A 15,003-nucleotide genomic window follows, 5' to 3' on the forward strand; every position below is an offset into this window, starting at 1 on the left:
GTTGTACAAGGCCTTGGTGAGACCACACCTGGAGTATTGTGTGCAGTTTTGCAGTTTTTAATCTGAGGAAAGACATCCTTGCCATAGAGGGAGTACAAAGAAGGTTCACCAGATTGATTCCTGGGATGGCAGGACTTTCATATGAAGAAAGACTGGATGAACTGGGCTTGTACTCGTTGGAATTTAGAAGATTGAGGGGGGATCTGATTGAAACGTATAAGATCCTAAAGGGATTGGACAGGCTAGATGCAGGAAGATTGTTCCTGATGTTGGGGAAGTCCAGAACGAGGGGCCACAGTTTGAGGATAGAGGGGAAGCCTTTTAGGACCGAGATTAGGAAAAACTTCTTCACACAGAGAGTGGTGAATCTGTGGAATTCTCTGCCACAGGAAACAGTTGAGGCCAGTTCATTGGCTATATTTAAGAGGGAGTTAGATATGGCCCTTGTGGCTACGGGGGTCAGGGGGTATGGAGGGAAGGCTGGGGCGGGGTTCTGAGTTGGATGATCAGCCATGATCATAATAAATGGCGGTGCAGGCTCGAAGGGCCGAATGGCCTACTCCTGCACCTATTTTCTATAATTGAATTATTAAAATAGTTTGGAATAATTTACTAAATAAGGTACTAGAAATAAAATGTAGATGTATGAGAATAGTGGTTTTAATGGGAAATGGTGTTTTTGGAGATTGGGGCTTACAACCGTTTTTGTGGGAAAGCTGAATCAAACATTGAATCCCAGGAATTCGGGTGCTCAGTACAAAGTTTAAGAGTCATGCAGTTATCTCATTGGAGACATAAAGCTGCTGTAATAGGATCTTGGCAATATCCAGACATGGTAAAGAAACCAAAATGATCATTGACCTTGTTTGATGCCTGTCCTTGCCAAAAGCTTATCCATAGAATCATAGAAAAGTACAGCACAGAAACAGGCCCTTTGGTCCATCTAGTTCATACCAAACCATTTAAACCACCTACTCTCATCGACTTGCATCAGGACCATAGCCCTTCAAACCCCTATCATCCATGTACCTATCCAAACTTTTCTTAAACATTGAAATCAAGTTTGCACATGTCATGTGTTCAGGTCACAATAAAACTGTCTGAAAGAATGGACATAATGTGGTAAGAATTTCAGTGACAATATTGATAGCCTTAGTAATTTGTAATTATGCAATGCCCTAAAATATTTAAGCTGCTTTGCAGACCAGTAAATATGTACAACTCAAAATAGGTAATAATGATTATAGGAGATTTGAGATAATGGGCAGGAAAGTAAAGTTGAAGCCAACAACTAGACTTACCTTGTCCTTACTGAATGGAGAAGCAGACCCATTCCGGCCATCTGGCCTTTCTTTAGAAGCTGCTTAAGAATCACTAACAGCAAAAAGCTTCAGATGCTTTAATCTGAAACAAAAACAGAAAATGTTGTGAAGTTCAAAGTAACTTTACTATCACCATATACTGTACAACCTTGAGATCTATTCTCTTGCAGGCACACACAGTAAATCCAAGAAACACAATAAAGTCAACGAGGGACCACACCCAACTGAACAGACAAACAACCAATGTGCAAAAGGCAACAAAGTGTGCAAATACAAAAGAAGAAAAAATAAGCAATAAGTATCAAGAAAATGAAGTGAAGTGTCCTTCAAAGTTAATTCATAAGTAGTGGGAACAGTTCAGTGATGGGTCGAGTGAAGTTATCCACTCTGGTTCAAGAGCCTGATGGTTGAGGGTAATAATTGTTCCTGAACCTGAGGCTCCTTCCTGGTGGGAGCAGCGGGAAGAGAGCATGGTGGGACTAACTAGGTCATGCACCATCTGTGGAAAGAGAAAGACACCTGTTCTGATGATCCAACATTTGCAGAATCTCTTCTGTTCATGGGAAACTGAAACCTTAACATTGTGTCTGCCTTTGGCAATGCTGCCTGACTTGCTAAGCATTTTCAGCATTTTGCTTGTGTCTTTGATGCCCCAACCAGGTACCTGTGTGTCTTAATTCCTTTATTGGATATGTTCCAAATGTCTACCAAACTGAAATATTTGTGAAAATATAAAAGCAAACCCAGCTGGGTTACAAAAGTTCCCAGAAAGAGGTGGAGCACTTTGGGACACAGCAGGAAGAGATTGTTTACAAAGAGGGCTGGCTGTTCAATATGGATTCAGATGAACTAAGGACCATATGTAACAGACCATGTGTATTATTTGTAATAATTTACAAAAGTCAAAGTGTAAGTTCCGGCATTTAAAGTGAAATTTAACTCCACCTTGGTTCTAGATTCCTTAACATCCTGACTTGACTAAAACCATCAATTGCTGCTTTAGAATTTTCAGATGACTGAATCACTGCCACATTCAGTGGGATGAGTTCCAGATTTCCAATACCATTTGTGTGAACTAGTTGTTTTGTGATATCCACATGTGGGAACTCAATAGGAATATTAGCTTAAAAATTCATAAACAACAGAGAATAAATTAATCTCCAAAATCCATCTAAATTCATGCTTTTTTGAATTGCAGGCTGCAATTCGTAAAGAACTTAATGAATTCAAGAGTACTGAAATGGAGGTGCATGAATTAAGCAGGCATCTAACGCGGTGAGTGAGTCGGACTTACTGAATGCAATATTTTCATATTCTCATTAAATGCCATTGATTAAATGTGTTTTTTTTATATATTCTTCTCAGGTTTCATAGGCCCTAGCCATTAAAAGTGCAGAACCACAGTGAGTCTTACAAAAACCTGAAGTGCTAGGACTGTACAGGTGCCCATTTATCCCAACTGGGACAGAACTCTTCTTAATTGCCTTTGTGTGTCAGATATGTCCAATAATGGATGAGTCTTCAGTTGTCTACCAATCTCCTCGCCTTCAAGAATTGTCGTGTCCTTCCTGGGATTTGATCAGATGTGCCACATCCATGAGCTGATGCTGTATTTAGACATCTAGTACTGTTGTTGACTGTTGTCTCGTTCTTTCTTGTTACTTATTGCACTGGGTGGTGCATAAGGATGAAATCCCCATCTCTAGTACACTTAATGCCATTCTGTCTGTGATGGAGGTGAGACAGCATACTGCAGTTATTTCTCCAAAAGAGCTCCATGAAGTTCTCTCCAGTTAATATTGCTGAACTTCTACCACATTATTGCTTTGTGATCTTAACTGAGGCAGCAGCATCCAGAATACCGGGCACTGGCTTGACCTAGAGGGAGAAGGTATCTCTGATAAACATTCTTCATTCAGCAGGTCTGTGGGAAGGGAATTACCTGCACTATATGTAGCAGATATATTTATTAAAAATATAAAGTAAATAAAGTGACATAATATTAACAATAAGCAACAATGTCAAAATTATATCAATAACAAGCAGAAATGCAGTTAACAATGATCTGATTGGATGCAGCACAGGTAGCAGGTTGTCGAACTACAGACAGAAGGACATTCCTGCGATGGGTTTCTTCATTGCACAGATTGTATATATTGAGTTTGCATATGCAAGAAGCTTCTTCCACATCCAATTTGTTTGACTAGCAGGATGAATATATTACACTTCCAGATAACAAACTTTCTGAAATTATGTAGGAATAATGCTAACAGTGTGATACAAAGCAAGTTCATATTCAATTAAAGCCTGTTTCAGCAACTTGCAACAATGATTTTATCCAAATCATTGGAGCATTGTTTTGCATGTTAGGTTGGATTATGGAAAGGTTAAACAAGTGTCTTTTTTAATTTAAGGAAGTATATAATGTAACATATTGAAAGAAGAGGCCTGTAACTTGATGATAATTTGTATTATATGTTACACATATGGCTACATTTTTCAAGAAAGACTTTCTACCCACATGGAGAGCACTACTTTGTGTAGGGAATTAAGTGAATGGCAGTGTAACTCAAATGAGCCATCCTTTTGTGTACAGTGAGGAATGAATGGTGACTGTGTACCAACCCAGGCAATATGTGTGAATGGGATGCCGCCACCAGGCAACATCTCCCTTGATGGAACATTTTCTAATGTTTCTTACGTACATCATCCAGAATATACTCCATGTGCCCAATTAATCTACTTTCTTCAACCATCATGTGCCAATTTGATTTTATATAACGTGGCTGTATAACCAGTGGCCTTGACACTTAAACCACACATAACTATATTACAAATTCTTGATTTGGCTTTGATTATTACAGACTTGAATCTTTTTTTTGTGATTTCTGTTAATAGAAAAGAGATCTCTAGCAATGGGCTAAGTAAAATTACAAGAGATGGAAATCCTGCCATTAAATTCAAAAGTGTCTTCAAACTACTGTTGCACATTTACCAAATACTACTATTACTATTTTTCTCTCCCAGCATTTTAACAAGACCTACTACAAAATCCATATAACTACTGTTGATGTTCTACTCCTTCCTACTGGAACATTTTTTACTGCGTGTATTAGACAAACCATTCAGCATCTTTGCTTCCCTGTTAAATCATCAATTCCTCCGTATTTCAAATGATCTGAACAAACAGTGTGAATTAATGTGAATGTTGAATACCTGTACATAATTGTCTTTGTAAAGGAGTGGAAGTTGTGACTGTTGCCCTGTGCTCTTCCAGTTCTGTAAATTAAATCAAAGTTGATGTATGAAAACTTGTAAATAACATAAAAAACATTTGACACTCTAATATGGTTTGCTCCAGGCTTTGCCATCTGTACATACTGAATCTGCATGTTATTGTATAACTTAAATTACTGTCTACAAGTTTGTTTCAAATGATGTATACAGTTTCTTAAAACTAAATTTTATTTAAAAAGAAGTTTTTTTAGTCGTTGGCATTCAACAACTGTTTTTACACAAAAGGGGCTTCAATTTAAATAGTTTGGTTAAATCTAATTTTGCTAAATAATGAAATAACTGGTCCCATTAAAAGTTAAAACAAAGGCAGACTGGTGTCATTTCATTCTCACAGTCATTTGATGCAAACTTCTCCAGATTACTCAAGTTTGCAAGGAGTACGTATTGTGGGGAAGTTGAAGAGATTGTGGAGGCATTAGTGGTGATATTTCAAGATTCTGGAATGGTTCCAGAGGAATAGAAAATTGCAAATGTCATTCCACTCTTTAAGAAGGGAGGGAGGCAAAAACTGAAAACCATAAGCCAGTTCGCCTGACCTCAGTGGTTGGTAAGATGTTGGAGTCTGTTATAAAGGATGAGTTTTCAGGGTACTTGGAGGCACATGATAAAATAGGCCAATGTCAGATTGTTTCCTAAGGGGAAATCCTGTTAGCTAAATCTGTTAGAATTCTTTGAGGAAATAACAAGGAAGATAGACAAAGGAGAGTCTGTGGATGTTGTTTACTTGGATTTTCAGAAGACCTTTGACAAGGTGTCACACATGAGGCAGCTAAACAAGATAAGAGCTCACGGTATCACAGGAAAGATACTAGCATGGATAGAAGATTGACTAACTGGCAGGAGGCAAAGAAGGAGAATAAAGGGGGCCTTTTCTGGTTGGCTGCAGCTGACCAGTGGTGTTCTGCAGGGTTGATGTTAGAACCACTTCTTTTCACTTATTAGCTTTGTGCCTAAGTTTGTAGAAGATACAAACATAGGTGGAGAGCCGGGTAGAGTTGAAGAAACAGGGAGTCTGCAGAAGGACTTAGACCATTTAGGAAAATGGACAAAGAACTGTTAGATGGAATGGTGTAGGGAAGTGTATGGTCATGCACTTTGTTAGATGGAATAAAAGCGTAGATTATTTTCTAAACCTGGGCAAATTCAGAAACTAGAGGCGCAAATGGATTGGAAGTCCTCATGCAGGATTTCCAGGACATTATCTTACAGGTTGAGTCTATGGAAAGGAAGGCAAATGCAATGTTAGCTTTCATTTGAAGATGTCTAGAATTATAAAAGCAAGGATGTAATACTGAGGTTTTAAAAGCCATTAGTCAGACCCACTTAGGGTATTGTGAGCAATTTTGAGCCATTTATTATCTAGGAAAGGATGTGCTGACATTGGAGAATCCAGAAGAGGTTCACAAGAATTATCGCAGAAAGAAAGGGTTAACGTATAGGGAGTGTTCATGATAAACACTGGGTCTGTACTCGGCGTTTAAAAGAACGTGGGGAGATCTCATTGCAACCTATCAAATATTGAAAAGCCTGGATAGAGTGGGTGTGGAGAGGATGTTTCCTCTAGAAGGGGAATCTAGCACTGGAGAGTACAGCCTCAGAATTCAAGGATGTCCCTTGAGAACAGAAATGAAGAGGAATTTCTTAGCCAGAGGGTGGTGAATCTGTGGAATTCAATGCCACAGATGGCTGTGGAGGCCAAGTCATTGAATATATTTAAAATGGAGGCTGATGGGTTCTTGATTAGTAAGAGCGTCAAGTTCACCAGGAGAAGGCAAAAGAATGGGATTGAGAGGGATCATAAATAAACCATGATGGAATGGTGGAACAGAATTGATGAGCTGAATGGCCTATTTTTGCTCCTATGTCTTGTGGGTTCATTAAATTTAAAGTAATAGGCCTCTTGATACTGGATCCCACATGACATTCAGAAAGGTGGGAGATTATATCCAATGGGCTCTAGCTACAAAGGGGATTGCCTGCAACAGGAATACCAGAACCATGCAGAGTGGACTGATAATGCTGTTACTCAATGCTTAATGTTGACTTAATAGAGTACTGCCGACCTCAAGCACCTCATTGATACAATGTCATCTCCTGACTTCAAACATGACAATAAACAATGCAAGGCATCTCCCATCATATTATTTAAAAGGAACATGAAGTGGCTGGGTGCTGGATTACTTCTTAGTTTTTGCATATGACCAAAGGTTCACTGGTCCTCACGGTTCTGAAGATCTACACATTATGTCCCAGAATCAGTTATTTGCAGGTATCAACAGCCTAGTATGGCTTTGCCTCAGAACTGAGCGGAAGGAGATGGAGCAGCGGCCAGAGAATAGGAAGCAGAGGGTTTAAAAAAAATTCTCAGCAAGAAGCCACATCTGCAGTAGATGTGTTGCGAGACCAGTTTGATTTTGCATGAAGTGCAGCAATGTCCAATTCTAAATACACATGCTTCACTAATGAGGTTGTAAATGAGCTGTTGATTACTGTAGCTGCAAGTCAAGCCTCCCAGCAGGGAAAATGCTTATGGCTGCCTGCTTAACTATGTGTCTTGAGCTTGATGCGTGCAAATCCTTCCAAGCAATGCCTTGCTGTTTGCCATATGGATGTTTTTTCATATAATGGGAATAAACTATCACCAATTTTCAAACTATGCAGGAATAAACTTACCAATATAGACAAGAGAATTTTTGAATAGTTAGAGCAATTTAGTGTTTTCTTCAGAAATACATAACTATTTTAATCATATCAGAACAAATGTTTGATGAGCAACCTGGGTTCACAAATGTAGAGGGGTCCATTAGGTGTGGCAAAGAAACCTGATAAGTATCAACTGTCCCCAACACTTTGAAGAACCACATCATAGGATTTCAAGATATGACCACATACTTGATATACTGTATAGAAACATAGAAAACATACAGCACAATACAGGCCCTTCCGCCCACAAAGCTGTGCCGAACATGTCCCTACCTTAGAATTACCTAGGCTTTACCCGTAGCCTTCTATTTTTCTAAGCTCCATGTAGCCATCCAGGAGTCTCTTAAAAGACCCTATCATTTCCGCCTCCACCACCACCGCCGGCAACCCATTCCATGCACTCACCACTCTTTATGTAAAAAACTTACCCCTGAGATCTCCTCTGTACCTACTTCCAACTTTCCAACAGCTATTTGTGACAACTGGAGCGTAGAAGAATGAGGGGAGATTTGATAGAGGTATATAAAATTATGATGGGTATAGATAGAATGAATGCAAGCAGGCTTTTTCCACTGAGGCAAGGGGAGAAAAAAACCAGAGGACATGGGTTTAGGGTGAGGGGGGAGAAGTTTAAAGGGAACATTGGGGGGGGCTTCTACACACAGAGAGTGGTGGGAGTATGGAATGAGCTGCCAGACGAGGTGGTAAATGTGGGTTCTTTTTTAACATTTAAGAATAAATTGGACAGATACATGGATGGGAGGTGTATGGAGGGATATGGTCCATGTGCAGGTCAGTGGGACTAGGCAGAAAATGGTTCGGCACAGCCAAGAAGGGCCAAAAGGCCTGTTTCTGTGCTGTAGTTTCTATGGTTTCCAAAGATTTTTAGTTTCTGGAGCAATTCTAGAATAGATATAAAAGCTCCAAATGTAACTGCACTGTTCAAGAAAAGTGGAAAGGAAAATCATAGGAGACTTTAAGCAAGTCTGCCTAATATATTAGTTATGAACAATAGAAAATCTGCAGATGCTGAAAATCAAAGTAATACACACAGAATGCTGAAGGAACTCTGCAGGCCCAGCAGCATCTATGAAAAAGAGTAAATAGTTGATGTTTCAGTCTGAGACCCTTCATCATTATGAAGTTGCTAGAATATATTATCAAGGAGCAGTTATACAGTGTACAGCTTAAATAGGGTGCAAAAAGTCAGGTAAGCATTAGAATGAGTAATCTCATTCTGAAATTAGTTTTGCATTCAGAATTTAATTGGAAACTTTAACTTGTTTATTAGATTATGAGGACACGCAGTCCTCTTTTATTGTCATTTAGTAATGCATGCAATTCAGAAATGATACAATTTGTTCCTCCAGAATGGTATCACAGGAACACAAGACAAACAAAGACTAAAAAAAACCGACAAAAACCACATAATTATAACATATACTTACAACAGTGCAAGCAATACCGTAATTTGATAGAAGAACAGACCATGGGCACAGTAAAAAGTCTCAAAGTCTCTCGAAAGTCCCATCATCTCACACAGACAGTTGAAGGGAGAAACTCTCCCTGCCATGAGCTTCCAGAGCCACAAACTTGCCGATGCAGCACCCTGGAAGCCCCGACAACAGTCCGACTCTGAATCCATCCGAAAACTTCATGCCTCTGACCAGCTCTCCGACACCGAGCACCATCGCTGCTGAGAGCTTCGGCCCCGGCCCCGGCAACAGGCAAAGTCGAAGATTTGGGGCTTCCCCTCCGGAGATTCTGGATCGCACAGTAGCAGCGGCAGCGAAGCAGGCATTTCAGAAGTTACTCCAGATGTTCCTCCATGCTTCTCACGGCCGTCTCCATCAAATCAGGATTGTGCACGGCATCCTAGTTCACAAATATGATACAGCTTAGACAGAGGTTTCATAGGGGTTTAATTAGAAACAGGATGCCTAAATGTAAATCAGGGGGTAAATCAGGTGCTTGAGGAGTATAAGAAGTGCAAGAAAATACTTAAGAAAGAAATCAGGAGGGCTAAAAGAAGACATGAGGTTGCCTTGGCAGTCAAAGTGAAAGATAATCCAAAGAGCTTTTACAAGTATATGAAGAGCAAAAGGATTGTAGGGGATAAATTTGGTCCTCTTGAAGATCAGAGTGGTCGGCTTTGTGCGGAACCAAAGGAAATGGGGGAGATCTTAAATAGGCTTTTTGCGTCTGTATTTACTAAGGAAGCTGGCATGAAATCTATGGAGTTGAGGGAATCAAGTAGTGAGACCATGGAAACTGTACAGATTGAAAAGGAGGAGGTGCTTGCTGTCTTGAGGAAAGTTAAAGTGGATAAATCCCCGGGACCTGACAGAGTGTTCCCTCGGACCTTGAAGGAGACTAGTGTTGAAATTGCTGGGGCCCTGGCAGGAATATTTAAAATGTCGCTGTCTACGGGTGAAGTGCCGGAGGATTGGAGAGTGGCTCATGTTGTTCCGTTGTTTAAAAAAGGATTGAAAAGTAATCCGGGAAATTATAGGCCGGTGAGTTTAACGTCAGTAGTAGGTAAGTTATTGGAGGGAGTACTAAGAGACAGAATCTACAAGCATTTGGATAGATGGGCTTATTAGGGAGAGTCAACATGGCTTTGTGTGTGGTAGGTCATGTTTGACCAATCTGTTGGAGTTTTTCGAGGAGGTTACCAGGAAAGTGGATGAAGGGAAGGCAGTGGATATTGTCTACATGGACTTCAGTAAGGCTTTTGACAAGGTCCCGCATGGGAGGTTAGTTAGGAAAATTCAGTCGCTAGGTATACATGGAGAGGTGGTAAATTGGATTAGACATTGGCTCGATGGAAGAAGCCAAAGAGTGGTATAGAGAACTGCTTCTCTGAGTGGAGGCCTGTGACTAGTGGTGTGCCACAGGGATCAGTGCTGGGTCCATTGTTATTTGTCATCTATATCAATGATCTGGATGATAATGTGGTAAATTGGATCAACAAGTTTGCTGATGATACAAAGATTGGAGGTGTAGTAGACAGTGAGGAAGGTTTTCAGAGCCTGCAGAGGGACTTGGACCAGCTGGAAAAATGGGCTGAAAAATGGCAGATGGAGTTTAATACTGACAAGTGTGAGGTATTGCATGTTGGAAGGACAAACCAAGGTAGAACACACAGGATTAATGGTAAGGCACTGAGGAGTGCAGTGGAACAGAGGGATCTGGGAATACAGATACAAAATTCCCTAAGAGTTTCGTCACAGGTAGATAGGGTCGTAAAGAGAGCTTTTGGTACATTGGCCTTTATTAATCAAAGTATTGAGTATAAGAGCTGGAATGTTATGATGAGGTTGTATAAGGCATTGGTGAGGCCGAATCTGGAGTATTGTGTTAGTTTTGGTCACCAAATTACAGGAAGGATATAAATAAGGTTGAAAGAGTGCAGAGAAGGTTTACAAGGATGTTGCCGGGACTTGAGAAACTCAGTTACAGAGAAAGGTTGAATAGGTTAGGACTTTATTCCCTGGAGCGTAGAAGAATGAGGGGAGATTTGATAGAGGTATATAAAATTATGATGGGTATAGATAGAGTGAATGCAAGCAGGCTTTTTCCACTGAGGCAAGGGGAGAAAAAAACCAGAGGACATGGGTTAAGGGTGAGGGTGGAAAAGTTTAAAGGGAACATTATGGGGGGCTTCTTCACACAGAGAGTGGTGGGAGTATGGAATGAGCTGCCAGACAAGGTGGTAAATGTGGGTTCTTTTTTAACATTTAAGAATAAATTGGACAGATACATGGATGGGAGGTGTATGGAGGGATATGGTCCGTGTGCAGGTCGGTGGGACTAGGCAGAAAATGGTTCGGCACAGCCAAGAAGGGCCAAAGGGCATGTTTCTGTGCTGTAGTTGCTATGGTTCTATGTGTGCTTATCATTGGTGGCAAAGGCTGAATCGATGATTAGCAGTTTGGGTGTGGTCTTAATGCTGTATGTAATCAAAATCAGAAAACTGCAGATGCTGGAAATCCAAAATAAAATCAGAAAACATTCAGCCAGTAACTGCATATGATCAGTTTTGCTCCTAAAAAGACAGCAGCTTCAAGGAGATCAAAGGAGTCGAACAATAACAACCACTCTGCTTAGAGACTAATTTTCCCTTTAGGGAAATGCTGAAAACACCCTGGTAGCTCATACTTACATTTTCACTGTTATACAAGCAGAAGCCATCCAACATTTAATAACTCTTTAAATTCTAACACTTGTAAGGGGGTTTCATCTTTTATGTTACTGTGGAGGCTAATTAAAATGGCTTCTTTGTTATGTTATAATCGGGAATGCTTCTTTGTTATGTTGAACTCTGAGAAAGCTTTGCGCTAGCAGCTTGTTGTGGGTTAGGGGGTGATAAGGGGATGTTATGAACCAATTGTTATAGTTGTTATGACTTTGGTGTATCTGGAAGTTTTTGTATGCGCGGGGTTTTGGGGCAGAAGAAGGGAGAGAGACAGAGAATGGACCAGGTGCTGTGAGTCCGCTAACGGGGTCAGACCCCGAGCGGGGCGTTCAGCGAGGAGGGGAGACGGAGACAGATTTGTGTGGAGCGTCTGGTCGACCACCGTTGTTGATCCCAGGCGGCCGGTCGAGGCAGTCCGAGGGGTCGCAGGGTGAAGCAGAAGGGTCCTGAGCTCCAACTTTTTTTGTGCACGAAGAGATTGAACTTTGATAAGTGTGGCGCCTTTTATTTTCCTTTTATATTTTATTCTCTATTAATTATATAGTTCCAGTAATATCTATAAACTGTAAATCATTTAATTGTATCTGGTGTATTGCCTGTTATTTGGGCAGGGTGGGGTACATCACACAGCATCCACACAAACTATTACCCAGTTTGGTGGGGCCGAGGGCTGTCTCCCTAGACGACAGCGAGCCGAGCGACCCTGAGGCTGGCCAGGAGGGTTACACACTTAAAAAGCTCAGGTATGTGGTTTGAGGATATAATTCATCTTTGCCTAACATTTTCCGGGAATGTATACATCCACAATCCATGTTCAATCCATTAAATTGTATTATAGTATTGACTACCTCAGCAGCACCACCTTTTAATATCACTATAAGTATTTTCTTCTGGGCACAAAAATTTAGACTTACACCTTACACTGACAAAATTGCTTCGTATTTCTTGGGTTCAAAGGTTCATTTTATTGTCAAAGCATGCATGTACAGTACAACTCTGATATTCATCTTCTCCAGATAGCCATGAAATGCAGAAAAACCATGGGAGTTGTTGAAAGAAAAGACATCCCCCTCATGTTACCCCTAAACTTTTGCCCTTTAACTCTCAACTCATGTCCTCGTTTCCTCAAAGAATTCCAACAGATTTGTCAAGCAAGATTTCCCGTCAAGGAAACCATGCTGAATTCTGACTACTTTTTTGTACCTCAAAATTCCCAAATCCTTAATAATGACTAGCTTGAAATCAAACTAAACTTCCCTGGATCCCATGCCTTCTAACTTTCTGAATAAGCCTACTGTGTGAAACCTTGTCAAATGCCTTACTAAAATCCATATAGATTACATCCACTGCACTACCCTCATCTATATGCCTGGTCACCTCCTCAACGAACTCTATCAGGCTTGTTAGAAATGATCTGCCCTTCACAAAGCCATGCTGACTGGCCCTGATCAGACCATGATTCTCTAAATGCCCATAGATCCTATCTCTAAGAATCTTTTCCAACAGCTTTCCCACCACAGACGTAAGGCTCACTGGTCTATAATTACCCGGACTATCCCTACTACCTTTTTTGAACAAGGGGACAACATTCGCCTCCCTCCAATCCTCCGGTACCATTCCCATGGACAACGAGGACATAAAGATCCTAGCCAGAGGCTCGGCAGTCTCTTCTCTCGCCTTGTGGAGCAGCCTGGGGAATATTCCCTCAGGCCCCAGGGACTTATCTGTCCTAATGTATTTTAACAACTCCAACACCTCCTCTCCCTTAGTATCAACATGCTCCAGAACACCAACCCCACTCATATTGTACTCACCATCATCAAGTTCCCTCTCATTGGTGATACTGAAGAGAAGTATTCATTGAGGATCTCGCTCACTTCCACAGCCTCCAGGCATATCTTCCCACCTTTATCTCTAATCGGTCCTACCTTCACTCCTGCCATCCTTTTGTTCTTCACATAATTGAAGAATGCCTTGGGGTTTTCCTTTACCCTACTCACCAAGGCCTTCTCATGCCCCCTTCTTGCTCTTCTCAGCCCCTTCGTTAGCTCCTTTCTTGCTTCCCTATACTCCTCAATAGACCCATCTGATCCTTGCTTCCTAAACTTTATGTATGCTGCCTTCTTCCACCTGACTAGATTTTCCACCTCACTTGTCACCCATGGTTCCTTCACCGAACCATTCTTTATCTTCCTCACTGGGACAAATTTATCCCTAACATCCCGCAGGAGATCTCTAAACATCGATCACATATCCATAGTACATTTCCCTGCAAAAACATCATCCCAATTCACACCCGCAAGTTCTAGCCTTATAGCCTCATAATTTGCCTTTCCCCAATTAAAAATTTTCCTGTCCTCTCTGATTCTATCCTCTTCCATGATAATGCTAAAGGCCAGGGAGCGGTGGTCACTCTCCCCCAGATGCTCACCCACTGAGAGATCTATGACCTGACCCGGTTCATTACGTAGTACTAGATCTAGTATGGCATTCCCCCGGTCGGCCTGTCCACATACTGTGACAGGAATCTGTCCTCGACACACTTAACAAACTCTGCCCCATTTAAACCCTTGGAACTAATCAGGTGCCAATCAATATTAGGGAAGTTAAAGTCACCATGATAACAACCCTGTTATTTTTGCACCTTTCCCAAATCTGCCTCCTAATCTGCTCCTCTGTATCTCTGCTGCTACCAGGGGGCCTATAGAATACCCCCAATAGAGTAACTGCTCCCTTCCTGTTCCTGACTTCCACCCATATTGACTGAAAAGAGGATCCTGCTATATTACCCACCCTTTCTGTAGCTGTAGTAGTATCCCTGACCAGTAATGCCACCCCTCCTCCCCTTTTTCCACCCTCTCTATCCCTTTTAAAGCACTGAAATCCAGGAATATTGAGAATCCATTCCTGCCCTGGTGTTAGCCAAGTCTCTGTAATGGCCACTATTTCATAATCCTATGTATATATCTAAGCTCTCAGTTCATCACCTTTGTTCCTGATGCTTCTTGCATTGAGGTACACACATTTCAGCCCTTCTACCTTACTGTCTTTACACCGTTTATTCCACTTCTCTTTCCTCAAAGCCTCTCTGTATGTTAGATCTGGCTTTACTCCATGCACTTCTTTCACTGCTCTATCGCTCTGGGTCCCATCCCCCTCGCAAATTAGTTTAAACCCTCCCGAACCATGCTAGCAAACCTACCTGCAAGGATATTGCTCCCCCTCGAGTTCAAGTGCAACCCATCCAATCTGTACAGGTCCCACCTTCCCCAGAAGAGATCCCAATGATCTAAAAATCTAAAACCCTGTTCCCTGCACCAACTCCTCAGCCACGCATTCAACTGACATCTCCTCCAATTCTTACTATCACAGTCACTTAGCACTGGCAACAATCCTGAGAACGCCACCTTTGAGGTCCTGTTCTTCAGCCTTCTGCCTAGTTCCCGAAACTCACACTTCAGGATCTCATCCCTCTTCCTGCCT

General features: G+C 41.4%; 1 protein-coding gene across 4 annotated transcripts in view; it reads left to right on the plus strand.

Annotated features, from left to right (window-relative positions):
• LOC134358060 (phosphatase and actin regulator 1-like) overlaps positions 1-4,919 on the plus strand; it is a 416,919-nt gene extending 412,000 nt beyond the window's left edge. For all 4 annotated transcript variants that reach the window (XM_063069967.1, XM_063069968.1, XM_063069969.1 and 1 more), the window contains 2 exons: positions 2,521-2,597; positions 2,688-4,919. In XM_063069967.1, the coding sequence (XP_062926037.1) occupies positions 2,521-2,597; positions 2,688-2,703 (93 nt within the window). In that variant the 3' untranslated portion in view covers positions 2,704-4,919. The remainder of the gene's footprint in view (positions 1-2,520; positions 2,598-2,687) is intronic.
• The last annotated feature ends 10,084 nt before the right edge of the window (positions 4,920-15,003 follow it).

Source organism: Mobula hypostoma, chromosome 17 (assembly GCF_963921235.1).
Source record: "Mobula hypostoma chromosome 17, sMobHyp1.1, whole genome shotgun sequence".
NCBI lineage: Eukaryota > Metazoa > Chordata > Chondrichthyes > Myliobatiformes > Myliobatidae > Mobula > Mobula hypostoma.